Below are 26,191 nucleotides of genomic sequence, written 5' to 3'. Positions count from 1 at the left end.
AAGGTCCTAGACACAATATTCGCTGCAGCCTTCCTTATAATAAGAAAAATAAACAAATAAAAAATCTCCAACATTGGGGTACCTAGTCTGTTCTCTCAGTAGAAAGTTGTGTCCGTTAAAGTAGTAAGAAAATGACTGCAGTGACACCAGAAAATGTGTAAGAAACGTTAAGTCAACACACAACGTAGCTATAAACCCCGATCTGTACTAGAATTGCGGGTATGAGAAGGTGCTAGGTGGGGATGAAGATTGAAGAAAGGACTGCGTGATGAAAGATGACTTTGTTAAGCCTCTGGATAACTATCTTGAAATGTTTTAACCCCAGGTTCCATTTATGCTGCTATGACATTCTCTGTGCAAGTTCTTTTTTTTCAGGACCACGTATCACAAGGGTACACAGACCGGGTCGGCCCCCCCGAGTGAGCAGCCTGGAGCCAGCTCAGGGGCACGGCTCAGATCTGGGCCTCTCCGAGCTCAACGTCCTGTGAGATGGGGGTCCTCACTGCACCCCCACCTCAGAGACTGTGAGGCTTCAACAGAGCAATTCATACAAAGCCTCAGCCCGGTAGCAGCACATGTCAGGCACTCAGTGAACACCAGCCGGGGCAGCACCTGTGCTGGTAGTTCATTAAGAGTTTCTTTCATCCAGTCCCGGGCCGGTCCTGCTACACAGGAAAGCACGTCAGCTCAGACTCTCGTTCAAACCCCAGCCTGGCCTCCAGCTGCGAGATTTGGGGCCAGACTTTTTATCTCTGCTCTGAGCCTGTTTCCTCATCCATCCAGCAGGAAATGGTAACGACTTAAAAGGCGCCGCTGGCTGCTGTGGGGCTGCAGTGCAGAGCACCCGGCAGGTCCTCAAAAAGTTACCTGTCGAGGGGCTTCCCTGGTGGCGCAGTGGTTAAGAATCCGCCTGCCAATGCAGAGAACACGGGTTCAATCCCTGGTCTGGGAAGATCCCGCATGCTGCGGAGCAACGAAGCCCATGCGCCACAACTAGTAAGCCTGAGCTCTAGAGCCCGTGCGCCACAACTACTGAGCCCGCGAGCCACAACTACTGAGCCCATGAGCCACAACTACTGAGCCCGCGGCCTGAAGCCCGCGCTCCGCACCGAGAGAAGCCAACACAATGAGAAGCCTGTGCACCGCAATGAAGAGTAGCCCCCGCTCACCGCAACTAGAGAAAGCCCGTGCGTAGCAAGAAAGACCCAACGCAGCCAAAAATAATTAACTTTTTAAAAAGTTACCCATGAGCTACCACGTGACCCAGCAATTCCACTCCCAGGTGTGTACCCAAGAGAACTAAGAGGACTCAAATAAATACTTGTACATGCATGGTCACAGCAGCACGATTCACAGTCGCCCAAAGGCAGAGGTAGCCCCAATGTCCATCCATGGACAAATGGATAAACAAAACGTGCTCTATCCATACCATGAAATATAATTCAGCCATAAAAAGCAGTGAAGGACCGACACAGGCTACAACATGGATGAGCTTTGAAAACATGCTCCAGAAGAAGACAGACACAAAAGGCCACACAGCACAGGATTCCAGCCACATGAAATGCCCCAAACAGGCAAACCCACAAAGACAGACACACAGATTAATAGTGGCCAGGGCCTGGGGGGTGGGGGTGGGGGTGGGGGATGAGGCAAAACCGCTTAATGGGGACAGGGTTTCCTATAGGGGCAATGGAATGTTCTGGAACTAGATCGCGGTGGCTACCCAACATTGTGAATGCACTGAAGGCCAATGGATTATTCACTTTAAAATGGTTCATTTTACGTTGCATACATGTCACCTCAATAGATACTTTCTCAAGGCACCATTGTACCCCAAGCCCACTGAATTCCCCCCGTGACCTTCTTCCCTCATCCTGGCTTCCCAATTGGCTGACTCAGGCAGGGATGACCCTTTCTGTGACCCTGGATTCACGCAGCCCCTTCTTGGCATGGCCCTCAGAACACCCACAGAGCTCTGTGGGTTCTCCGTGTTTCCCTGCCAGGGGACGGGGATAGACCACTCCCACCTATTTCTAGGGTAGGTATGCCGTTCCCAGAATCCTCGGCCCATCGGTGTCAGAAAAAGGCCACTCTTCCCCGTCCTGGCCCGGGTACCAGGACCCGTGATTAACGTGCAGTCCCTACCACAGTGGAATCAGGAGTCTGAAGATCCCAGTGCCAACAACCCCATTTTAACCCATGTAAGCATAGCCAGTATTTATATATAGAATTCATAGCAGATGTCTGGGCTTCCATTCCAATAGCCTGTATTTTACACTGTTCACATGGTTACACTAAACACAACCCAACTCACTGTAACCCAATCCTCTGCTACTACACCAAAATAAGCAACGTTTTTAGTACATGCCTTATTGATATTCACCAAGCGTTACATTGCTCATTGGAGCAGGCTGGAGGCTGGAGGCAAACTATGGATTATGGGTCAGCAATGGTCCTTCGTCCCACACCAGCCCCACGGGGAAGGCCAAGAAGTGGAAGACAACGTGGGGTACATTCAGGGAGCCTACAGCGCAGCTGGGCAGGACGCACATTATACACACACGCACACATGCGGTTAACCACCTAAGCAGGAAGAAAAGGCAGATGAGTGACATGGACAGGAGGTGCCTGGAGGAGAACAAACTGTCTGGTGAAGCTGGCGGGCTCCCTGGAGGAGGGAGACATGAACGAGACTGAGCGAATGCCTAGCATGCAGAGGTCCGACCCCGAGATGCAGCTATGTGCTCAAGGCAATGAATTCTACCCACAGTAACTTTCCTGACGCCTAACGGCTCTGGGTGGCTTCTAGCTTGGGCTTCTCCAACTGGGCACTCGCCACCCCTCCTTCGCACTTGCTCACACCTGCATCCCCAGGGGCAGGAGCTCCTCCTCCAGCTGTGCCCGCGTCTGCTTCCACGTGCCCTCTGTTCTCTACTTGCCCAGCCCTGCACCACACCACGTGCTGAGCAGGCTTTCTAACCAGCCCCGACTGCCGGAAGGGGCAGTCCCTCCTAATTCATGTCCTTTAGAAAGTCCCGGCTGCCCTGGGTCCACTACATCCCCTTACACATTTTACAACCAGCTCCCCAAGTTCCATAAATTCCGTGTTGGGATTTTTCGTGGCATTGCTTTTAAAGTTTTTACGATACGAAAAAAGCAAAAATGTCAGAGCTTAGCTGGCAGGACAGAGAGACAGACGATGATGCTCATGACACTGTTGTCTGTGGTGGTGAAAGCCTGGGTTTACTAGTTTATTCAGTTATGGTGGGAGATGGATGGGGGTGATGGCTGTACAACACATGAATGTCCTTCATGCTACCGAACTGGACACTTTAAAATGGCTAAGAGGGTAAATTTTAAGTTATGTGTATTTTAACACTATTCAAAATAATAACAAATAAAAACTGATGGTCTAGTAATACTGTAGATTATAAGCTACTAAAAAGAATGACTCGGAACTGCAGCTACAGCCTTCATTCCGGATTTTTTATTTTACATGTTGGCTGGTCATTAAAGCACGTCTACTATGTACTATGTATTCATTAACTGAAGCCAGTGTAGACTCATCTATACCTACTTCGTGAAATGGGTTAAGATCTAATATTCCCATTTACTTTGATGTTCAAATGTTTCCTACGTTTGGACGGTGAGAGTCCCTTTGCATTGGCTCTTGGGTCCCCCTGACACATCCCCACCATCGCTTGAGGATTTCTTTACTTTCTTTCTGGGACAGTGACATGCTCCAGGCTCATGTGTATTTCTCCCTGCCTCAGCTGGAGAATCGGCCCTTTCTCGAGAAGCTCTGCTTCCTTTGAGTGGAGAGTGATCCTTAGAAGCCAAGACCTGGGTGCTGGGTGTGCTCACTGCTTCTGGTCCTTCTCAGCAGACGGAGCTGGGGAACATACACACAGTCCCTCCTCCTTATTCACAGATGCCAGCCTGGAGAGTCGCCCACTGGCTCAGATTTATTTATAACCCCATCGATGCCCAGAGGCTGGACGTGCACATGCACAGAGAGGGGCGGAAAAACAGTCACCTGATACGCCAGCCCCCAGCCAAGGTGGCACAGGCGAGCTCTGCCCTGCCGTCTCAGCTCACACTGTAAACGTGCGTCCTCTCCAGTCGTTAGTGCCACATTGTTGGCACTTTCTGTGCTTTCTGTGGGTGATTTCACTGTTGAAGACGGCCCCAGGCACAGGGCTGAGGGGCTGTTGGTGTGCAGGGTGGCTGCAGCGTGGTGTACGCACAGAGGAAATGGGTGTTAGATGAGCTTAGAGCATTACTGGTCATGGGTCAGTGTGAATGAACCAACAATACCTATTAAATCAGGTGTCTTTAAACAGAAACACACGTCCAACAAGGCTGCGTGTCGATCGGCAGATGAAAATGTGACCGGAAGCTCTGGGGGGGAACCCAAGCCTGTATCTCCCCCAGGACCAGTGGTTCAGAATTCACTCATTCAGTGTTTGCGGTGGCTTTATACACCAGAACTACTGTGAATAACGAAAACCCACTGTATGTGTATGTACGCACATTCCTACACACACACCCATAACATTTCTCTATTTCTGTGTGTGTGTGTGTGTGTGTGTGTGTGTGTGTGTGTGTGTGTACACGTGGTAAAAATTCATGACTTCATGGCTGTCCTTGCAATGTTAAACCTTTCCTCGGGGTACTTTGTAGTCTCCCCTCTTTCTACGTTTGTCAGTACGCTCTCCAAAGTGGAAACGTGGCTTTTGTGATTGTCAATATATTTACTTACCTGCTCAGTATCACCAACTCCCAACCACTCCCATAAGCTCTGCTGGCCTCCCCGGCACTAACCTCCCCCAGCCCATGTCACCAGCTGCACCTCTACGTGGCACCCCACCATGACCTCACATCCTCAAATGCGAGGCACCAACATTTCTGCACCGGGAAGGGAAGGGAAGTGCACTCCTCGGAACCGTGCTGAATCTCTACATCATGGAGGGAAAACTGACATTTCTACGATATTGTCTTCCTATCCACGACCATTTATTTAGGTCTTCTTTAGCGTCCCCGTAAAATTTTGTTGTTTTTTTTTTTTGGCATACATTCTGGCACATTATTTCCTCAATATACCCCCAGGTGCTTCAAATAAAATTCAAAGCATTAAAAAAAAAAATGAAACTAGCATGACTGTAACAGAGAGAGACTGCCAAGTTCCCGTGAATCTTATGATAAAACAGGAAACTTCAAAGACACTTGGGTTGGGATGGGGACAAAGGCCCCCCATTCCCCAGGCGGGAAAGCTCCACGTCCCCTCTAAGAGGGAACGGGTGAAAAGCACTGATCTGGCTAAAACGATGGGAACCAAGGAGAAACCTGTGCGGTCCCCCAAAGTGCAAGCGAACGAGCCTCCCCAGCTCCGAGCACAGAAAAGCTCCGTCCCTCCCCTCCAAGCGCAATAACAGAACCACACGCGGCTTGGCCCAGAATGAGGCTCGGAGACCTTAAAATGGCTGGAAATAGTCACTGCTGTACCATTAGTAGCATCTCAGCAAAATCACACCTCGGTGTCTCACGGAACTTCCGTAATTAAGGGAGAAGCAATACTAAAAATCCAAGCTCACTTTAATGGGGGAAGTTCCTCGAAGCCGAGGGCCCCCCGCCCCACACTTCCGTCCCTGCCCGCAGCTCCCGGGAGGCCCTCGCCACCTGTGCTGCTCTCACGGCGGGGGCAGCGGCCACGGCAGCCCTCGTGCAGCTACGGCGGCCACAATTCCGGCCACAGAACCCCGTGCTGGATCTCAGGCTTCGCCCCAACTGAGACGGGCTCTTTTTGGTGACACCACCCTGCAGTGGTCTAAATGTTCTGAAGGACAGACTGGACATTTACAACAATAATAAAACCTTGGGTTTCCTTTAACTGAACAGATGTTCTGCCGTTTACGGAGAGCGCAGCAAACTCAAACTTGTAGGCCTGAAAGGGCTGAGCCCGAGTGATGAATCTCTGATAACATCTCCGAACGCCCGGGAACGATTCCACTCCCCAGTTTCCACCTCGGCTGAGTTATCACAGCCCCCACCCAGCCATCTCAGAACCCACTGAGCCAGGGAATATCCCCAAATTCCTCTCTCTGTCCCCCCACCATGGCCTCAGGCACCCAGGCTCCCCTGCACGGACCCCACCCTCTCCACCCCCAAGCCTTTCACCGCCCCCACTCCCACCAAACCCTCCCTGGTGGCTATGCCTGGCCCAGATGAAAGCCTGGGTCCTCCGGGAGCCCTCCCAGCCTGCCCCGCTTCCCCGAGGGTGTTGTGTGTACCCTCACCAGGCGGGCCACACCCCACTCCCCAGGGCAGGGATGGGGGTGTCACCCACACAGCCCCATGCAGAACAGGGCTGGCTGCCAAAGGGGCGGTGGTCCACCCTTCCCATTCCAGGTGCTTTTTTTTAAATTTACTCATTCATTCATTCATTCATTCGGCTGCACGGGGTCTCAGTCGTGGCACGTGGGATCTTTCGTGTGCGGGATCTTCGTTGCAGTACGTGGGCTCTTTAGCTGCAGACCGCGGGCTCTTAGTTGCGGCATGCATGTGGGATCTAGTTCCCTGACCAGGGATGGAACCCGGGCCCCCTATACTGGGAGCGTGGAGTCTTAACCACTGCGCCACCCGGGAAGTCTCCAGGCGCTGTCTTGACGATGACCGATTGATTGAGTTGCTGCCATTCGCATACAAGTAACGAAGAAACGCCAGATTTCGCCCCAAATCTGTAGCAGATGTCGCCACGACGGGCAGACAACGGTAAACCATTCGGAAGGACAGCCTGCCTTTCCCCAACCAACGCTGCTCGGGTTATAAAGAGCTTTTATCGCGACCACAGCGGTGGGGGCGCTCGGAACAGACACAACTAGAACGTGGCTCCCGGGGCCGGGCGCACGGGTGAGGGCTGGGAAGGAGCTCGAGGACACTTCCGGAACACTGGAAGTCCTACGCTCGCCCCGGGCTGACAGGTGAGCTGTGGATTCACCAACCTGCTTTCCTAAGGTCTGTGCACATGGCTGGGTGCGGGACAAAGGCCACCCCCCACCCCCGTCCCAGCCCAGCCATGTGGTCTCACCCTGCTCCCCGCACTCAGCCCACACTTGCCCGGCTCCCAGTGCCTCCCCACCTGCCTCCCCACCCCACCCCACCCCCTTCCGCACGTTGTCCCCCACCGCCCCGACCCTCAGCCAGGCCCAGGCTCCCAACTCAGCTTGGAGACAATCCTCTCCCTTCCAGCTCGGTCACCCCCACTTCTGATGTTCCCCAGCCCCCATCCCAGTCTCTCTAATACATACATACACACACACACGCACGCACGCACGCACGCACACGCGCGCACTCAACCTATAGGAAGGTGGTAATTAACCCAGAGGCCCCCGGCAAGCTTCCCGAGCAGGGTCCACATTTCAAAGGTCAGGGAAGCAGGGACCACATTTCAAAGGTCAGGGAAGCAGGTGAACAGGAAACGGTCGGGGGGCAGGTTTGGGGGGGCGGGGTGGAGCAGGAAAGAAGAACTCAGCTGCAAAAGATAAAAAGAAAATGAGGTCGTTTGTTTCCGACACCTTAGAGCACAAAGAACCTTAGGACGCGGGCCTCCCGGGCTTCAGGAAACAGGGAGATGGGCTGGGGGGCTGTCCCCTGCACGGGGGGCTATGGCCCTGACACGGGGCCACTCAGGCCCCAGGGCAGGCAGGAGGGCACACTGGCCATGCTGAGGACAGGACCGAACCTCCGTTCTGGGAAGAGCCTGGGCTTGGTAGCTACTGGAAGATCTGGGGGACAAAGGGTCAGAACCTGATCCAGGCCCAGTGCCTGCAGAGGGACCCCTGGGTGTCAGTCAGGGCAGCCAACCGCCCCCAAGGGCTACCCTGAGGGTCCCGACCCAGCTGACCTGGCCCGTTCCAGGAATGACCGTGTGGCCCTAATTCCCACCCAGCAAAGGGTCACCCCCAGCCCAGGGTCACCCCAGGGATGATATCAGATTGTCACCGAGCCTCCCACCTTGCAAGTGGTAACCACCAGCGCCCAGCCCCCAGCCCAACACCCACGGGGGACCACAGACTCAAGGGGGCCAGGCAGAGGAAGAAATGCTTGCTGTGTGGTCCCCACCCTCTACCTTTGCCCAACTTACCCTCATGACCCCCTGCTGAGGGAGGAGCTAGCTTATCTACCTTTTTTAGCAGATAAGGTGTCCAAAGCACAGGGGTCACCAAGGTCACATAGCAAGGCCACGCAGCATGCAATTGGCAGGGGTGGGGGTGGAGCCCCGATGCTGCGCCGGGCTTCTCCCTCCACCACCTCCCCTGCCCCAAAACCCTATGGACTCTAGACTAAATCTGTGTGAGGGGACAAAGCCCCAAAGCAACAACAAGTACCTCCAGGAACATTTATGTTCCTCACACAAAATCCCTCGATGAGAACGGCCAGGAGCTTACTCTGACCTTAAGACTCAAACAGGACGCTGGGTCATCCCACACGGTCCTCGGAGAGAGAGAGGGCCGCCATGCAGAGGTGACAGCTTGAAGAAGCCACCCCAAAGCGAGGGTGACCGTGAAAAGCAGTGCCGGCGATGCCGTGTGTCACTCTGGGCACAACCCAGCTCGCAGGACAGTCAGCGCCCTCTCTCCCCAACCTGTCAAGGCTGCCTAGGCAGAGGGGGACACAGGGGCACGTGACCACCAGTCTCAAGGCTCTGAGAAGTCCCGCAGTGAGAAACCTAGTTCACTTCCTAAGCCCCAGGACTCCCCAGATGTATCTGATCACAAGTAGTTTCTACCCTTGGCCCAGGGGATACGTTCTGAAAAACCTGGGGTCCTAGGATGTTGGTGATCTCAGCTCCGCACCCTCACTTTCCACCCCGCAGTTGCCTCCCCCGCCTTTCACGGACAAGGAGGCTGATGGCCACCGAGATCCGGGGTTCCCTGGGGGGGGGCCTCACTCACCCCACACGTGCAGCTGCCACGAGGAGCCCCTCCGGCTGTGGCCGGTGGCTGCCAGCCTAGGTGGGGAGGCTTCCTCCATCTGGTTACGAGGAAATCGCTTACAACACACCACCCGGGACACAGACGACCCAACAGTCTCCAAGGCATCGGTCCACCCTCCACGACCAACGCAGCACAGAACCGGTGACCCAACTGACTGGGACCCCCAGGCCGAGTGTTCGCATCCGGCCCACAGGCCACCCAGAGCTGGTTCACAACTACTGTTTGGAGTCCAGTCCGAACACCAGTGAGGGGAGGACACATCCCACGCCAGGGCCAGTCAGCAGAGACAGATGGCCTTTCCCAAAACCGAGTCCATTACTGTAGCCCATCGGTGGTGGAAGCCGGGGTCTACGCAACACTGCACAGCGGAGATTTTCCTGCAAGGGAAAGCGCTTCTCCATGAAAGCCATTTCCCCCATAATTATGTTTTAATTGGGCAAATATATATATTCCCCTGCAGTGGCTGTGCAGGTGCAGATAGGGCTGGGGGGGCCGGAAGCAGAGGCCCAGGGGTCTGAGAGGGAAGGAAACAGGTGGTGAGGGCTCACCTCAGGCACCTCTGTCCCTCCCTCCCTCCCCTGCACCCACAAACACCCCGACACACACCCCCACACATGCACTCACTCTGCAAGCCCTAATTCAGCAACGGCGGGATGTTACCCACTCAGTGATACCTAGGACAAGTTTTCAGGGAATATGACATTTGATTTATGTCTGCCCATGTGCGTTCTCACTAATTAGAAGGTTCAGGGCAGAGCAGGAAAAATATGTATTTCAGAGTCCCAGTTTGACTTGCCAGAAACCAGCCCATTCCTAACATTCTTATTTTCGACAAAATATAGCATTCTGATTACATACCATTTCGGTTCCATGGCTCCTGGCCTGCCAGGCTCCCGGGAGCGGCCCAAGGCCACGGCAAAGATGGAGAGACAGGTCTTGGGATGGGGACTGACTCGGGCCCTGGAGGATGACAACGCTTGTCCATTCTGGCAGAAGGCAAGTCAGTGGCTTTCAGCCGAAGGCCCGAGGCCCCAACCTAAACAGGCCCCAGGTGGCACCCCAGGTTTGTACAGGAGGCGGGCCACCCCGGAGAGGGGTTCTCACGGCACTGCCCCCTCCAGGCCTGTTTCCTTGTCAGCGCCGAGGGCTCAGCGCCACGCTTGTTTAAACGCACTGTGGCTCGTCAGCCAATTCAAACAGCAATGAAGAGGTGGGCCCTGGAGCCTCAGTCTGCCCACTGCAGTCCCTGTATGACCCGGAGAGCTCCCCAGGCCCTCCTGGCCTCGGCTTCCTCACCTGTGTGATGGGGTCTGATGGCATCCCGCCCCCACAGAGGCCAGAAGGATTCAATGAGTCAATCGATGAACATCTCAGAACCTGCCTGGTGCACTGAGTTTCCAATAAATGTGAGCTATTTTGATCTATCACGTCTAGAGATGTCTATCTCGGGTGTTCTGAGGCAGGATGTATTGACCAAAAAATAAAGATTTTCGTTAAATGCAGGCCTCAAATACAGTGATCCATAGGGGTCGTTCTTAATGGAGACCAGCATCAGAACTGCCCTAAGTGCAAGCTTTCAGGGTCACTTAGCTGTCCCTGGGAGTCAAGCAAGGAGGAACTTCTAAGGGTACCGTGTGTGCGCACACGTGTGTGCGTGTGTGAGCGCGCACATGCCTCCGTGTGGTTCACAGCTCCCCCAAGGAGCACACACACACCCGTGTCTCCAGTAACGAAGCGAGAGGCCAAGCAGCGGAGGAGGGCCTGAAGCCCCTGGGCTCATGGTGACGCCCCACCTGGTTCTACCTGGCTCTCCAGCCAACTCTGCATCTGCACTGTGTCCTGGAGACCTGCCCTTGGCACAGGACTGGTATTGGATACAAGACAAAAAGAAGAGGAAAGGGGCCGGATCAACGCCTGGTAAGAGAGACAGTACCAAGTCCCAGGGTCCGCAAACGCGATGCAGACACAAGAATTTAGCGCGAAGGCCACGCGGTTAACTCAAGGACTGGGGACAAAGGTGCAGGCTCCTGTGCCTCTAAGTCCCAACCCTCAAATCCCCCCCCACAGGCAAGCAGACCGCCCGGCCTCCGGCAGTCAGCCAGGGCCTCTCACCAGGCTGGCACGGACTGGTCATTTCCACCGAGGTGGGGGAAGGTGGGATCGTCCCACCTCCCCCCATGCCCACTGGCAAGGAAGGCGGCGTGTTCCCCGTGTGGTTACAGAGACCTCATTGTTCTGCCCCGCAGAGAGGAAACTGGAGAGGTGAGCTCAGAATGCATTTTGGAATCAGCAGAAAAGAACATCTGGGAAAGGAAACACGCTTCAGAAACAAACATACCTTTGTACCAGCTTTTCTTTAAGTGTAGCAAAAAAATAATGATAATAAGGACGTGCCAAGTTGACCATCATTCACAAAATCTCCTTCTTTTGGGGCAAAATGGGGAGGCTCTGTTTTCCAATGATCTTCTGCTCCAGGAAAAAAGCTGCCACTTGGGTGCCAGGACCCAGAGACTCCCCCAGGAGCCAACAGGACCTCGGGCTCAGGACACCTAGTCCCACAGACAGAAGGGGACAGACGAAAACCATCAGATAGAAGAAAACTCAAACCTCTTGCCCCCGGCCCCAGCTGAAGCCGCTCAGGACGCTGACATTCTCTGAGGAGCTGTCAGTTTTCAATTCCACATATTTATGTGAGTTTGCGGGCTGCCTGTGAAGTCCAGCGCTGAGGACCAGCACACTGATTATTTCTGGAACCAAGCTGGGCATCAGGTCTGGAGGTTCATAAGAACGTGAAGAAGCCCACGATTAGGGTTTCGCGGGGCCCCAGCTGAGCTCGTGCAGCACGCTGGGGACCCTGCAGACAGGTAGGCAAAGACGGAGCAGGTTTCACCAAAGAGAAAACCTGGAGGAGCCCCCCTCCTCCCCTCCCCCAGCCCCTCGCTCAGTCCCTGGGCCTGGATGCCTCTCACTTCCCCACATCTGACCACAGCACGTGAGTCAGTCACACCCGATGTCACCTGGTCCTCATAGGAGGTGGGGCTGCCATCACCCCATTTTATGGACCAGGAGAGTGAGGCACAAGGTGACCAAAGTCACACTCAGCCAATCAACGACGAGAGATCAAAGCGCTCAGGTTCTCTCCACACTTGAAATCCGTTCGTTTTACCTCACGGGGCCATCGAATGACCCCAGAACTCTCTGCAAAAGGGCTAGACACCGGGGCAGCATCCAGACAGGGGGAGACCGCCCCCTGAGGCACTGCCGTGACCGTCCCAGGAGGATCGCGGCCCCTCGGCCTCTGTCTGGGTCCCCTCGTGTGTCCCACGACAGCCCCTCTGTCCTCGGGCAGCACAGATGCGTGCTGCAGCCCGATGCTCCTTGCCCCTCCTTCTCAGGCAGAGGGAGCAGGGCCCAGAGAGCGGGACACTGCTCCGGAGGGCGAGCCCGAACAGGCTGGTGGGCCGACAGCGCCTCCTGCTCATCTCTGGGGCTCCCACCCCGGGTTCCCACCTGCCGGGGTGGGCAGGGAAGGCAATCGTTCCTGTGCACCCATCTGTAGCCACACAACAACCCAACAGCCCAAGTCCACGCTCCCTCCCCCCACCCCGGGAACCCTCCTCACAAGGACCACCTGGGCTCTGGGGGGGGCCTCAGGGGTTCTAAGCGTGGAGCTACGTGTCTCCTGCGTGATGAAGCCTTGAGTCTGGGGGTGGAGGAAGGGGGCGCGTCCCATCACTGGGTCACTCCACAAACTCACGTTGCCCCTCAGCTTCATCAGTGACCATGGAGATGAGGCTGACCTCCCTGCCTCTAGAGCTGGTCGGAGGAGTGGAGCAATAGCCCTCCAGAAGGTAAACATTTCAGGGAGAGAGGCCTCCGTGCTTTCTCGCAAGGGAGACCGATCCAGAGGAAGACGGGGTCCAGGGGGCACCTCCGGGGAGCAGGCGCGGGAAGGAAGGCCCTTCACAGCCCTCACCGGTACAGTCACCGCTGGCCGGTGCCAGCCATGAGGATGGAGCCCCTGCCTGCCTGTGCTCATCCCGCTCCCAGGGGCCTGGTTCTGTGCCGGGCACACGGGCCAGAGGCAACAGCAGAGTCAGGAGAGCCGGGAGCCTCCCAGGTCAAGGAGGAGGCCGGTCCCACCTGAGCAGGTGCAGAGGGCAGGTACGGAGGGAGGGCGGGGGGCTCAGGGCCGCACAGGAGCAGCGGCTCCACCCTGAAGGTAAAGGGCGCTGAGAGGGGAGCCACAAGGAGTAGGGGCCTCAGTTTGAGGGTGAAGAGCCAGCACCTGGGCTGCCTCGTCCGCCTTCAGCGGGGAAGGTGACGGGGTAGGAAGCGGGGGCAGGCAGGCCAGCGATGCTGGGGGGGCTGGGAGGAGGGGGATGCTGGCCAGCCGATGAGAGAGGAGACCCCGAGGGTCGGTCAGGCTGGCTCAGGCAAGAAGGAAGCAGGGTCTCCGACAACATCCTCTGAGGAGGGAGAGGCAGGGGTTGAGCTCCTGGCCGCACCCTCCTGGCCACGCCTCTAACAGAGCACAGGTTCCAGGAGAGACGCTGCCCTCAGATACCTGTACCTGCGGCCGCAGCCCCAGGGTTCCCGGCACCCACCCCACCAGGCTTCCAGCTCCAAAATAAATGCCGGATTGACCTCGGCAAGGAAGCAAGTCCAGGACTGGAGCCATCAGGCCACTCGGGGCAATGAACGCAACTCAACACTCACCTTCTCATCAGAGATGGACTGAGTGGGCCGAGCTGAGACGGTTCCCACCAAGCCACCTTTCAGCTGGAGTTGAACCTGATTCCAGAATCCCCTGAGGGCCCTTGCCCCAGAGAATAACAATTATGATTGCGTAGTAACCCTAATAGCTAATAACTACTGAGGGCCCACGGGCGCTGGCCTCACCTCTTTGCATCCTCAGGTGTGTCTATGTGGTGGCATTACGATTACCCCCACACACACCCCAACAGGTGGGGAAACTGAGGCCAGAGGGGTAGCTCACTCGTTCGAGGCTGCAGAGCTGGGAGCGAGCCAGCAATGTGAACCGAACCAGAACAGGTGGGAGGGGCCTGCTGTGCCCTGGGATTCCAGGCCGGGGAGGCTGGGCGGGCAGCCCCCAGGGCCCCCAGGCTCGCGGCTGGGATTCCTCCAGCAGCTCCCTCAGCTGTTCACAGCAAACCGAAGGTGGGGGGGAACGACAGGGAAGCAGGCCGGGAGCTCAGTGTGTCCTCTGTCCAGGGGTGCCTGAGACAGCGGGTCTGCTCGGAGGCCAGCACTGGACACGGCTGCTGGAGGGGACAACACATCACGCCACGTGTGCCACGGTGGGGTGACCTTCCCGAGTGTCCACTAGGGACCAAGCTGGCCTTAGGTGCTACGGGTAGGCAGGGGCAGACGAGGCCCACCTGTCCTCTTCACATCTACGAAGAGTGGGCAGGGGACACTTGAACCAAATGTGTCCCTTGGTGTCCCTCACAGATCGGAACGCGTTCCTAACTGGGCACCCCCCCATCTGCGTCACCACCCTGCTCTGCTGACACCAGCCAGGGAAGTCCGGAAAAACCCTAACCCTGTCCAGTTCCCCACTGAAAATACAGCATCCCCTGAGATCCCAGCCATCCAGAGACCTTGAACCTTACTGCAGTGAGATCAGACTAGTGATTACACCCCCAGAGTTTCTGGAGAACTCTCTCTTCACAGGTCCAAAGTCCCTAACACGACCCTCTAGGCATCCAGGGCTGGGGGGCGGTGTGGGGGGTAGGGTCCCACCTTCAGCCACCGTCCATCCTGGCAGGGCGGGGCACTGGGTACCTAGACAAGAAGCTCCAGAAAGGCCAGTGATGTTAAGACACAGGAGGCCGGGGGAGAAAGGCTCGCCTGGCAGGTGCTCTGAGTGCATCTTCTGGGATCCTCGTGGGTGGAGCAGAGCAAGGGGGCTGCCTGAAGCCCAGGGCCCACCTTGCAGCCCGACCTTCCTGGATCCTGGAGCAGATCCCGCTTCATCCTCCAAATCAGTTATTCCCAGTCCGGGCCCACAGCCCAAGGGGCCACGCGGTGTGCTGGCCCCAAGAGGCACTTTCACGGCTGAAAAGCCAAATGGAAACTCCCCGGCGAGAGGCTGATGGAAACCTTGCAAGCCCCAGCAGCCCGGCTTGGTGATCGTGAGTGTCTGGGATCAATAAGGAGAAAAGGTTACTACTTCCCAAATGTACTTTCCTTGGAAGGATAAACTCCTTCCAAATAAAGGGGAAAGTTTTAAAAAGCTAGACCTGGTAGCCAAAAGGATGGAAACTGCTCTTCGGCTCTGGGCAATCCTCTGTACATCTTGAACCGTTCACTGCTCCAGTGCCTTCTGAAGGGAGGTGTGGGGCGGGCTGCCTCGAGGGCAGATCACCGCCTGCACCATGGTGACCAGGACCCTGCTCTCCCGGGCAGGGGCACCCGCACGGGTCCCCTGGACCGCCCCCAGCCCCGCCCCGGCAGAGCCAGACAGCCAGCATCTCAGCCCTGTGAGCTGACACTCCACTCGGAGAGAACTCTGCCAACACTGACGACGCCGTGAAAGCCGGCACAGACCACCCCCCGGCGGCACCCAGAGCAAGCGGTCAGCAGTTTGTGGGTTCTGGGCAGCCTACGAGCTGCAGCAGGGAGCCAGGCAAGGACCCAGGCTGCGGTGGGCACGACCGGTGTAAGAGCCTCTTGAAAGGGAGGGCAGCAGTGGGAGGCCCACGGCGGCCGGGCTCGGGAGCCGCCCACCCACAATACAGCACGGGCCCCGGGAGTCAACCAGGGCTCAGTAAACTCATGCAGAGACCCGGGCAGTGACAACGCGACTGGAACAAGCTTCAGATGCTCAAGGGCGCGACCCTGAAGGGGCAACGTTCTCGTAAAAATAATTTTTTTTTTTTTGGATGCGCTGCGCGGCTTGCAGGATCTTAGTTCCCCGACCAGGGATCGAACCCGTGCCCCCTGCAGCGGAAGCACAGTCTTAACCACTGGGCCGGCAGGGGAGTCCCAGGGCAATGCCCTCTTAATGCTTAAACTCCTGAAAGTTCATCACCAATATTGTCACTCAGCTACCTACTCTGTAGTTGTAACTCAAAAGCACAGAAACCTTTTTTAGCATAAAAATTCTTGTACCACTATCTCTACGTGTTTTGCATGACTGAAAATGTTCTCCAGTTTTTTGAAAGACGATAAAAATGACAGGTGAAGGATGCAGGCGCCAGGCCCCACGGTCACGTCTCAGTCCGGGCTGCGGAAGGTGGGGAGGCGTCACGTGGACACAGGACATCGCAGTCCAGTGCGTTTAGGATGCACTGGGTTTCCTGAAGGAGAATAAAGGCCAGCTTTATTTGCTGCAGGCCATCTTAGAATCCAGACCTCAGAAATATGGGCTCTAGAGGGGGGAGGGGGGTCCCACACTTGGCCCCAGAAGCCTTTTGTCATGTAGCAGGACAGTTGTTTCACAATCTGGGAAACAAAGCCAGGCTGGAGTTTGGGATGCAGGCGGGAGCTCGCAACGCTGTAGATTCAGGGGCCGGAGGAAGTAAGGATGGGAACTATCCGCTCCCTGGACAGACAAGGCCTCGGGAATCCTCAGGGCAGCTACGCTGAGCGTCCACTACACACCAGACACCAGGCCAGAGGCAGAAGGACGAAGATGAAGACTATCTGTCCTCCAGGCCCTCTCAGGCTGGGTGGACCATGAAAGGTTCTGGACTCCAAGGAGATGGATCTGCCTGGAAAAGTGCTCACCCCGGACAGCAGAGGCACATCCTCAGTGGCAGCATGGAATACTGGGCCAAAAAGTTCCAACTCTGGACACCTCGAAACCAGTGTAGTGTTTCTTAGAAAGGGAAGGATATGATGAAACTAGTTTTAGAAAAATTAATCTGGCCAGAGTGAAAGATAAACGGGCAAGGGGAAGGTTCTAGAAAGCAGAGACCAACTAGAAGTTGATGTAATCCTCCACCTGGAATCTAGTCCTCCATGGGGTAACTGTGGAGGCCCCAGGGGGAAGCCTCAGAGCCGGGGGGTCTGGGTGCGGGAGGGAACGGAGACAGGCCTGAATCTGGACAGCAGAGGACGGACGGTCATCAGAGTGCTCCCCGCTTCCGGCCTGAGTAAAGAGGAATCCAGCGGGGCTAAGACGGACGCCTGCCGCACCCCGGTTCCCCGCATTCAGTCTCCTTCGGGGAACCAAGCTCACTCTGGGGAAAGTTCAGAGAAACGGCCTCCCCCACAAAGGCCAGCTGGAGAACACACCTTGACCTACAACCGGCTTGCGGGGAGGACATCCCCTCAGCTCCCATCGTGGACAACGCCTGCTCCTTCCAGGGCGGAGTCCCAGGTGGCAGCTGTCCGCGCGCGGCAAGTCTGGAAAGCACCCAGGCCCCCGGGGCTCAAGTTCCGGGCCGGGGCCATGCACTCAGGTGACCTTTAATGCCCACTGAGCAATTTCCTGAGAGTTTTGGGGACCTACCTAGGCAGGTACCGCCTCCCCATCTGGGTTAATAGAGGGTACAGCCCAGGGAAGAAATTATTAAAGTTGCTCACACTTTGCTCTGGAATGAACGAGGGGAGGGGAGCCATCATTCACGCAGTAATTATATTTGCCTCTGGGCAAGCGCTGGGATTAGCTGCACTAGAGCCTGTTTCCTGAGCAGACGCTGGCGTGAGCCAGGGAGCAGGCGCGTCCCAGGCAATCCAGCGTACACACCGCCTCTGAAGCACACGCCACATGCCAGGAGGCACCCAAAATGCGAAGGCCAGCTCCGCGGCAGCCACAGGTGGATTTCCTTCACGGAGACCAGCCTGCCTGGTCAGAGGCCACTTCTGAAGTCCAGCCCTCCGACACCTGTTGAATGTCACCGTTTACTGTCCCCGGATCAAAGGACAGAACCTCACAGGCTGACTCTGAAGTTTATCCCCAAAGAATAAATGCACAAGAAGAGTCAACACAGTTTTTCGAGAAGAGCGACGAAGGGGTAATTGCACAGTCGACCTCAAAATATACTATGATGCTATGGAAATTAACACAGCAGCAGGCTGGTACAGAAAGACAGCCACAGGTCAAGGGAGCAGGACAGAAGGTTCCAGAATAAGGAGCCAAGCACCTGCGGACACTGCAAGTTAAAGAGTGGCATTTTAAATGAATGAGGACAGGACAGGCCATGCCATCAACTCCCTATCCACTTACAGGGGGGACAGTTCAGATCCCTACCTCATACCATGTTCCTCCTCCCAACCGAAAAAACAGAATAATGTCTGAATATAAAACAACAAAATAATAACAGTCTTGGAAGAAAATAAAGGAAGATGTATTTATAGTCTCGGGGTAGAGAAACAAGGCATGGAACCCAGAACCCATAAGAGAAAAGACTTGAGTTTTGTTACATGAAACTTTCTAATGTCTTCGTCATAATAAACCACCAGAAACAAGGATGAAGGACTAGCTACAGATCAGAAGAAAAATCTGGAAGAAATATAATAAAGAATGAATGTCCACACCAGATAAAAAGTTCCTACAAATCAATAAGAAAAGGATAAGCAACTCAACAGGAAAATGGGCCAAGGATAAGAGTAGGCAATTTGCACATAAGCCAGTAATGAAGGGAAGTGCAAACCAAATGTGTTATAATTTTTAACCAAATTGATTTTTAAAAATAGAATCTGGTGATTCCCAGCACCGAAAGGAGAAGGAAAAGTATGTACCCTCAGAGATGCCTGGTAGGGTATAAATTGGTGCAGCCTTTTTGGAGGAATTTGTCAGTATCTTTAAAATTGTATAAATGGGACTTCCCTGGTGGCGCAGTAGTTAAGAATCCGTCTGCCAATGCAGAGGACACGGGTTTGAGCCGTGGTCCAGGAAGATCCCACATGCCGCGGAGCAACTAAGCCCGTGAGCCACAACTACTGAGCCCACATGCCACAACTACTGAAGCCCATGCGCCTAGAGCCCGTGCTCCGCAACAAGAGAAGCCACCGCAGTGAGAAGCCCACGCACCACAACGAAGAGTAGGCCCCGCTCGCCGCAACTAGAGAAAGTCCACATGCAGCAACGAAGACCCAACACAGCCAAAAAACAAACAAATAAACAAAAGAGCACATGATCTTAACTCATTTAAAAAAATATTGTATAAATGCACATACTCTTTGACAAGGAAGGTATCCTACAAAAATGCTTGTATGCACGTGCACAGATGCATATGCAACGTTATTCACTGTGTCACGCCCTGTAATAGCAATAAAGCCTGGAAAAACTTAAGTGCTCCGCAAGCGCGTAAAAGCCATGAAATACGGTGTGCCCGTACTACAAAATACTACTTAGCTTTTAAAAATACGAGTACACGTTCAAAACAAAAATAACACGCTAAACTACGTGCTGAAGGTGCGGTCATCTCTGACCAGGACACTGGTCCTCCCAGAAAGAGGTACCACGCAGTTAAGGGTCTAAGCTGTTTATAGGTATTCATGTAGGTCTTGCATTTTAAAATACACATATTTGTAAAAGAAAGTGGCCAACAAGCACGTGTGAAGATGCTCAACATCATAAGCCACCAGGAAACTGCAAGTCAAAACCACAGTGCGGCACCACTTCACACCTGCTAGGCTGGTGAGGACCGAACAGAGGGAAGATAACCAGCGCTGGCCAGGATGGGGAGAACCTGGAACCCTTGTGTGTTGCTGACGGGGATGTAAAATGGTGCAGCTGCTATGGAAGACAGTTTCACGTTCCTCAAATATTAAACACAGAATGGCCGTGTGATCCAGCAATTTCACTTTTCTGGGTATATCCCCCGAAAGTGAAAGCAGGGACTCATACAGATGCCTGCACACCCGTGTTCACGGTGGCATTTCACAATAGCCAAAGGTGGAAACAACCCACGTGTTCAGCAACAGGTGAATGGATAAACAAAGTATTAAAATAAGCCACACACGAAAGGATAAACATCATGTGAGTCCACAAATATGAGATACCTAGAAAAGGCAAATTCACAGACACAGAAGAGAAGAACAGAGGTTACCAGCGGCTGGGGGTAGAGTGAGAACTGGGGAGTGACTGCTTAATGGATACGGTTTCTGTTTGGGGTGCTAAAAATTTTGTTTGGAAACAGATGGTGGTGACAGTCACACAACATTGTGACTGTAATCAATGCCGCTCTTAAATTGTATACTTAAGGGTGGGAAAAAGCAGGCCGGGATGGCAGAGCTGGGGCCTGCCACAGCCTCAGGAGGCCACACTCCAGACCTGAGAGTGCAGGGTCCCAGAGGGGTAAGGGTGGAGCCGGCTGGGCCTTCGGGGAAGCCACACGGCCCAGGCCCAGCAGAGAAAGGGCAGTGGGGCCCGGGGGTGGGCAGATGAGGCACCTCCTGGCTTCAGTTTAACCACTAGAAAAACTACATGCAGGCAAACTGAAAGCACTGAAAAAAATCTACATTGAATCAAATACCAACCAAGAAAATAAGAAAATACCCAGCAAGTACAGTATCTCCCAGCCCTGCAAAAGGGCTCACAGGCGATGTCACCAGGACAACTTCCCAAGGTCCTGGGCAAAAGAGATCCTGAGTCAGGGGGACAGAGGACAGCGGACATGTGACCCTGGGCACAGATACGATCAGACCCTGAGGTTCCAGCCCCAGGCAGCTGCCACCACTGCTGGAGCCTGAGGTCAACACGCCCACAACACCCCTCCCCTCTCCCAGTCCCCCACTGGAAGATGGTGTCTGGGACTCTGACCCTTGGACTCTTTTAAAAGGAAACGGCCGCCTAGGGCAGGACTCCCCCTGCCACCACGTCCTTCCCATGATGGCCCGCCTCAGCTTCCTCCTCACTGAACCCCAGCCAGCACCCTGCAAGGTACACGCCATCGTCCCCATTTTGTGGATGAGGAAGCTGAGGCCAAGAGTTAGCAGACCACCACTTCCTGAGCTGAAGAGAAAGCAGAGAGCAGCCCGCAGCGGCGGGTGGGCCCAGGGGGCCGGCTCTTTGTGCCTCTGCCGCCCACAGCTGTCAGCAGCGCTTGGAACCACTCTGTCACCAGGATGCCTGCAGAGCAGAGAGGTCACTGCTTCCTGCACAAATGTGTCCCAGGCCCAGCAGGGGAAGGGGCTGCACGTGGCCCCCTGCTTCCGTCAGAGGCTCCCCATTCTGAGAGCGTGGTAAGTGACCAGCCCAGAGGCCTCCTAAACCGCAGATGTCCAGTTCCTCCCAGGGCTTCTGTAATTATGAACATGGCATTAAGTCCACCTCCCAGCGCCCCTCCCCTGCCAGAGGCCAGCCCTGGGCCCTTAGCTTGTCCCCTGGCCCGGCTCTCCCAGCTCTGAAGCTAATTTGCTCACGTCCCCGGCCCAGCTTTAAACAGCCTCCACTGTCCAAACCCCGCAAGGACAACCGGCTCCCATCCCGTGCCCACTGGGAGAAGTACTCAAGCAAGGTCAACCCATCAGCAGGTGGACGGATGAGCAAATGTGCTCTCTCCACGTGACGGAAGGCTGTTCAGCCGTGAAAGGAGCGGAGCAGTGACAAGTGCTACAGCGTGGACGCACCTCGAAAGCATCCCGCTCAATAAGCCAGACGCAGAAGGCAGCACAGCCTATGATTCCCTGTACACGAAGCGTCCGGAACACGCGAGTCCACAGAGACCCCGATTCGTGGGATCGGCGGATGGGAAGTCGTTGAAGTTATGGTTTAATGGGTACAGGGTTTTACTCTGGGGTGATGGAAATGTTTTTATCTTGACAGAAGGGGAACTTTCACAGCGTTGTGAACGTACTCCATGCCACTGAATGGTATACTTTAAAATGGTTAATTTTATGTTACGTGATTTTCACCTCAATTTAAAAAAAAAAAAAATCAATTCAACACGTTTCCCCTGCGTTTCCTATCCCCCTCCTCCAACTAAAGTCTCCGGAAGCTTCCATCGCTCTCTGGACCATGTCCAGACTCTGCCGCGCGATCCGGCCTCTTTCAGCAGAGACCCGCCAGTTCTCGAGGACAGGGCTCTGGGACTGAGCCCACCTCTCCCAGAGCTGCACAGTCAGCTTCTGTTTGCCTTTCCGTCAACCGGACACCCCGACAGCGAAGGCCCGGGCCTCCTCTGCCATTCCGTCCCATCCTCTCCCCAGGGCTTCACCAGGCACCAAGAGTAGCAGCAACAATAATAAGACCTGATACAGGCACGCGTCAACTCACTGAACTATTGGGAGGAAGTATTGTTATACCCATTTTACAGAAGAGAAAACTAGGGTACACAAAGGTGGAGTCAGCTGCCCAAGCTCCCCCGACAAGCGAGGCTCTGCCCACACTGTTAACCACCACAAGAACCCTCACCCAGTGCTGCAGCGATAAACAAGTCAGACAGCGGGCTAGAGGTCCAAGGTCCCACACAGTAGAAAAATCCGGACTGTGTGATAATAGCTTCTAGACCTTCCAGGCAGAAAGATCAAGGACCCCATTACACAACAGGCACTGCAGCTCTGCCACCACCGGTTCCTCACCCGGGCCAGGAATGGTGCTAAGGGTTTCCCAGGCAGCATTTAACGTTCCGGACCATGTTGGCTGGGGGGTGGGGGGACCAGGTGAGGACACAGAATACAAAGAAGCTAAGTAAGGTGTCCCAAGTCAAACAGGTACTGAGCCTCTCGACCCAAGTGATCTGACCCCAAAGCCCCCGCCCTCGGCCCTGGCAAGCCCAAGCTGTGGGGCAGGAAGGCACGCTGAGTCCTCACCTAACTGCACACACCCCCATCCCGTGTGCAAATTCTGCTAAATGCCTGAGCGGTGACACAGTGCAGCTGAAATTAAACGGGTTCCAAATATGACGGGATCTCCACAGCAAATGCTGGATCATGTGGGTACACTGGGTAAATTCTTGGAACTGAACGGGAGGGTTCAAGGCACGTGGGCCCTGCTTTGGGAAGCAGAGGGTCCTTTAGGGGAACTCTCAGCGGACTCTCCGCAGCAATTAGTTAACTCAGTACCCACCTGCCGGGCCCTCCCCGTGGGCCAGGCAGTAAGCATCTGCAGTAACCACCCAGGGGGCAGTCCTGGAGCAAGTTCTGTGCGGCTAAAAGGGAGAGGCCTGAGCCGTGGGGCTGGGGCAGGCCATTCCCAGCACCGGGACCACTAGAACAAAGGCATTTCCGTGGGCTCACCGCTTCAAATGGCAACAGGAAGCAATCAGGAAAAATAATTAGCTACCAACTTACTGGCTCCACTCCGGACTGTGGCATAAATCTAACACAGAGATCAGGGACATGACATGTCAAGAACAGTCAAAAGAGTTATGCAGCAAGATCCCTCCTTTTCGTCCCATTTCAGGACCAGATTTCCACATCAGCCGGTGCTCTAAAAACCTCGCGTCGACATGCTTTCTAACGTTAAAATAATCGAGTCTGTTTCTGCCTCCTCCACAACTGAACTCCACAGATGTGATTCCTTCTCCCTGGGGGCTCGAACCGCAGGACAGGCACTGGAGCCCAGCAACATCACCCCAAAGGTCCAGGAAATCCAAGACTGCAACACAGTGAACAGCAACGCAGCCGGCTGAGAAACCCCACCTTTAAAACAAACATCTTCCCAAAAAAAACCCTTTTGCCTCCGTGATCCAGGCATTTCCGGAAAGAGAAGGAGCAGGGTTGGCCTGAACTACCCAGATACTGTCATTGTTTTGTCGTCACCTTGTTTTGCTCGTATCAGACAGGGCCAATAATGTAAACACGCTCCCGAGACACAGGCAAATTTGGGGTGAAACCGTCAAGAGTCTCCGGGCTTGGGCTGGGAGGGGAGAGGACTTGAGGAAACTACCCCCTCTCCGCTCCCCAAACCTCAATGGAGGGGCCGCAGCGCTGGGAATGTGACCACAGAGCCAGGCCAGGACACCTCCCTGCAGTGTCCACACTGGAAATATTCAGGGAGACAGCTGTTTGCCTTAAAGAGGCCCAGACAAAGGGACCGGAGCCGCCCCCCACCCACCCGCAACTGCCCGCAGCAGAACAGCAGCCTGGAGAGCACAGGACTCGCACTCCCGTGTCCACTTGGCCAGCCACACTCCAGAAAAACAAAACACTCACGTCGGAAGAGAATGATTTAGGTAGCGAGAGGCTTGCTTCAAAAACCACATGGCAATCTCCAAATTAAAAGAACATGTGTAGCTTTTCACAAGGCGCTTCGTTTCCTGAGTCCTCCTGACCTCAACTCCACCCCTTGGGACACACCAAAAGTTGGAGAGAAAGGTCTCCAGTCCCCGATCTCCCAAAGGTTGGGTGTCCAGCTGAGGCCCCACGCCGCGCGCTGGGACCACGTCACCCCGAGGCGGCCCCACGCAGCCGGCGCCCGGGGTGGACACCGGCCGGGTGTCACTGTTTGGGGCCCCAGCGGCCAAACGGGTCGTCCGGGCACCTGGCAGGTGTCAGTCCGTTTGGAAACCGACAGCAACTCAGGTGAAAGGGGTAGCGCCACAGGCCAGGCCGCCCGGCGCCCGGTTCAGAACTTTCTCTGCAATTTAAATCAGTTCCCGGAGCTCGCAGGCCGGCCGCGCGGCCATCGGAAACAGGGTCGGGAAGGAGTTCCCGACACAGGGCGGCAAGGCCTGCCTCCGGGCCGAAAGTCCCCGCGCCGTGCGTGCCCGCGGGCCGGGGTCCCCCCCGGTCCCCGCACGGCCTCGGCCGGCGGGCTTCGGGCGGGCGCACTTCCGAGCGCGCCCCGGGGGCCGGGCAGGTGAGGACCCGCCCGCGCCGCACCTGGCGGGGTCGACGCCGCCCGCGCGCCCTCCTCGCCGGCCAGGGACGCGGGACTGGACCCGGCTTCCCCAGGAGGGGCTCGGGCGGGCTAAACAAAGGGCCCGCGCGCAGCCCCCGGGCAGCGGGCGCGGCAGGGGGGCGGCGGGGACCCGCGGCGCGCGCCCCAACTCGCCCCCAACTTCCAAAGTCGCTTCCGAGGCGGCGCCGCGCACTTGGCCGCGGGGCGGCCGAGCCGCCCGGGCGGCCGGGCCATTGTCCCTCCGGCCCGCGCCCACCTACCCGCGGCGGGGGCCAGGCTGCAGCAGAGCGCGAGCAGCAGCAGCAGCGGCGGCGGCCGAGGCCGGGGCGGCGCCGCCTCCATGTTGTCCGGAGCCGGACGGGCCCGCGCCGCGCTCACTCGGGCTCCATGGCGCGGCGGCCGCGGCTCCTCGCGCGGCTCCGGGCGCCTGCCGCCTCCCCCCTCGGGCGCCGCGGACCAGGACGACGGGGGAGGAGGCAGGAGGCGCGGGAGCGGAAGCGGCTCCGCGTCTCCGCCCCCCGCCGCCGCCGCCGCCGCCGCCGCCCTCCCGCGCCCCACGCGCCGGCCGCGCCCTCCAGCGGGCGCCCCCCGGAGCGGGCCCGCGGCGAGGCGGCCGCCGCACGAGGTCCCCGCTGCTCTGCCTGGGGCCCCGGCCCCCTGGGGCCGGCCGCCGGGGCTCCGCGGAGGCGCGGGGTCGGGCGCCGGGTTTGCACCCCGCGGGGCCCGGGGACCGATCAAGTCCCGGAAGCAGGTGTGTTACCTGTAGAGCTGCCGGGACCGGGCTTGACCGTTGGGGAAACTAAGGCACGGGGGCGGAGCGTGCGAAGGGGGTTGCTCGAGAGCACACAGTGAGGCAGTTTCTGGGCTGGAAGCCAGGGGCCCCGAGCCAGGTGCGTGCGCTTTTCAGCGACCGCAGCCACCCCGGCCGGGGTCCAGTCGGGGGCGGCCCTGCGACACCTGTTCACACTGGGGAGGGCGACCGCGAGTCGGTGCAGGGCAGGGACAGAGGCGGGTGATGGAGTCAGGTGGGGGCTGCACGGGCTGGGAAGTGGGGTGGGACGGGGTGGGGGGTTGAGGTTTTATTTTTAAACTAAATGTGTACCCTAGACGTTAATTATGGTACTCGAAGGCCGAGCGGTAGACACGTTGTTCTTCCAAATATGCTTGTAGGCGGCCTCTAGGATGGCAGACCTCACCTTTGATCATTCAACAAGCCCGGCCACCCCCGACCCATCCCCCCCCCTCCGCCGTGCCCACCTAAGCATCAAGTTCAGCCACTGAACCCTCAGAGCACGGGAAGGCCTGGGAAGGGGCAGCACAAGCTCTGGAACCCATAGGCCCAAGTTCAAACTTTGCTTCTGTGGCTTCCTAGAACTAGGTGTGCCCTTGGGTAGGTCCAAATATAACCTCTCTGGGCAGACTTTCCTCCCTT

General features: G+C 56.2%; 1 protein-coding gene across 1 annotated transcript in view; it reads right to left on the bottom strand.

The window, feature by feature from the left end:
• LRP5 (LDL receptor related protein 5) overlaps positions 1–25,101 on the bottom strand; it is a gene marked incomplete at its 5' end in the record, with an annotated part of 108,644 nt that extends 83,543 nt beyond the window's left edge. The window contains one exon of the mRNA XM_082659760.1: positions 25,020–25,101. Within this exon, the coding sequence (XP_082515886.1) occupies positions 25,020–25,101 (82 nt within the window). The remainder of the gene's footprint in view (positions 1–25,019) is intronic.
• Positions 25,102–26,191: the final 1,090 nt, after the last annotated feature.

This window comes from Grampus griseus (genome assembly GCF_964374135.1).
Source record: "Grampus griseus genome assembly, chromosome: 8".
In the NCBI taxonomy this organism is placed as follows: Eukaryota; Metazoa; Chordata; class Mammalia; order Artiodactyla; family Delphinidae; genus Grampus; species Grampus griseus.
Note: the sequence above shows the minus strand (reverse complement) of the source record. Positions and strands in the feature narration are given on the sequence as shown.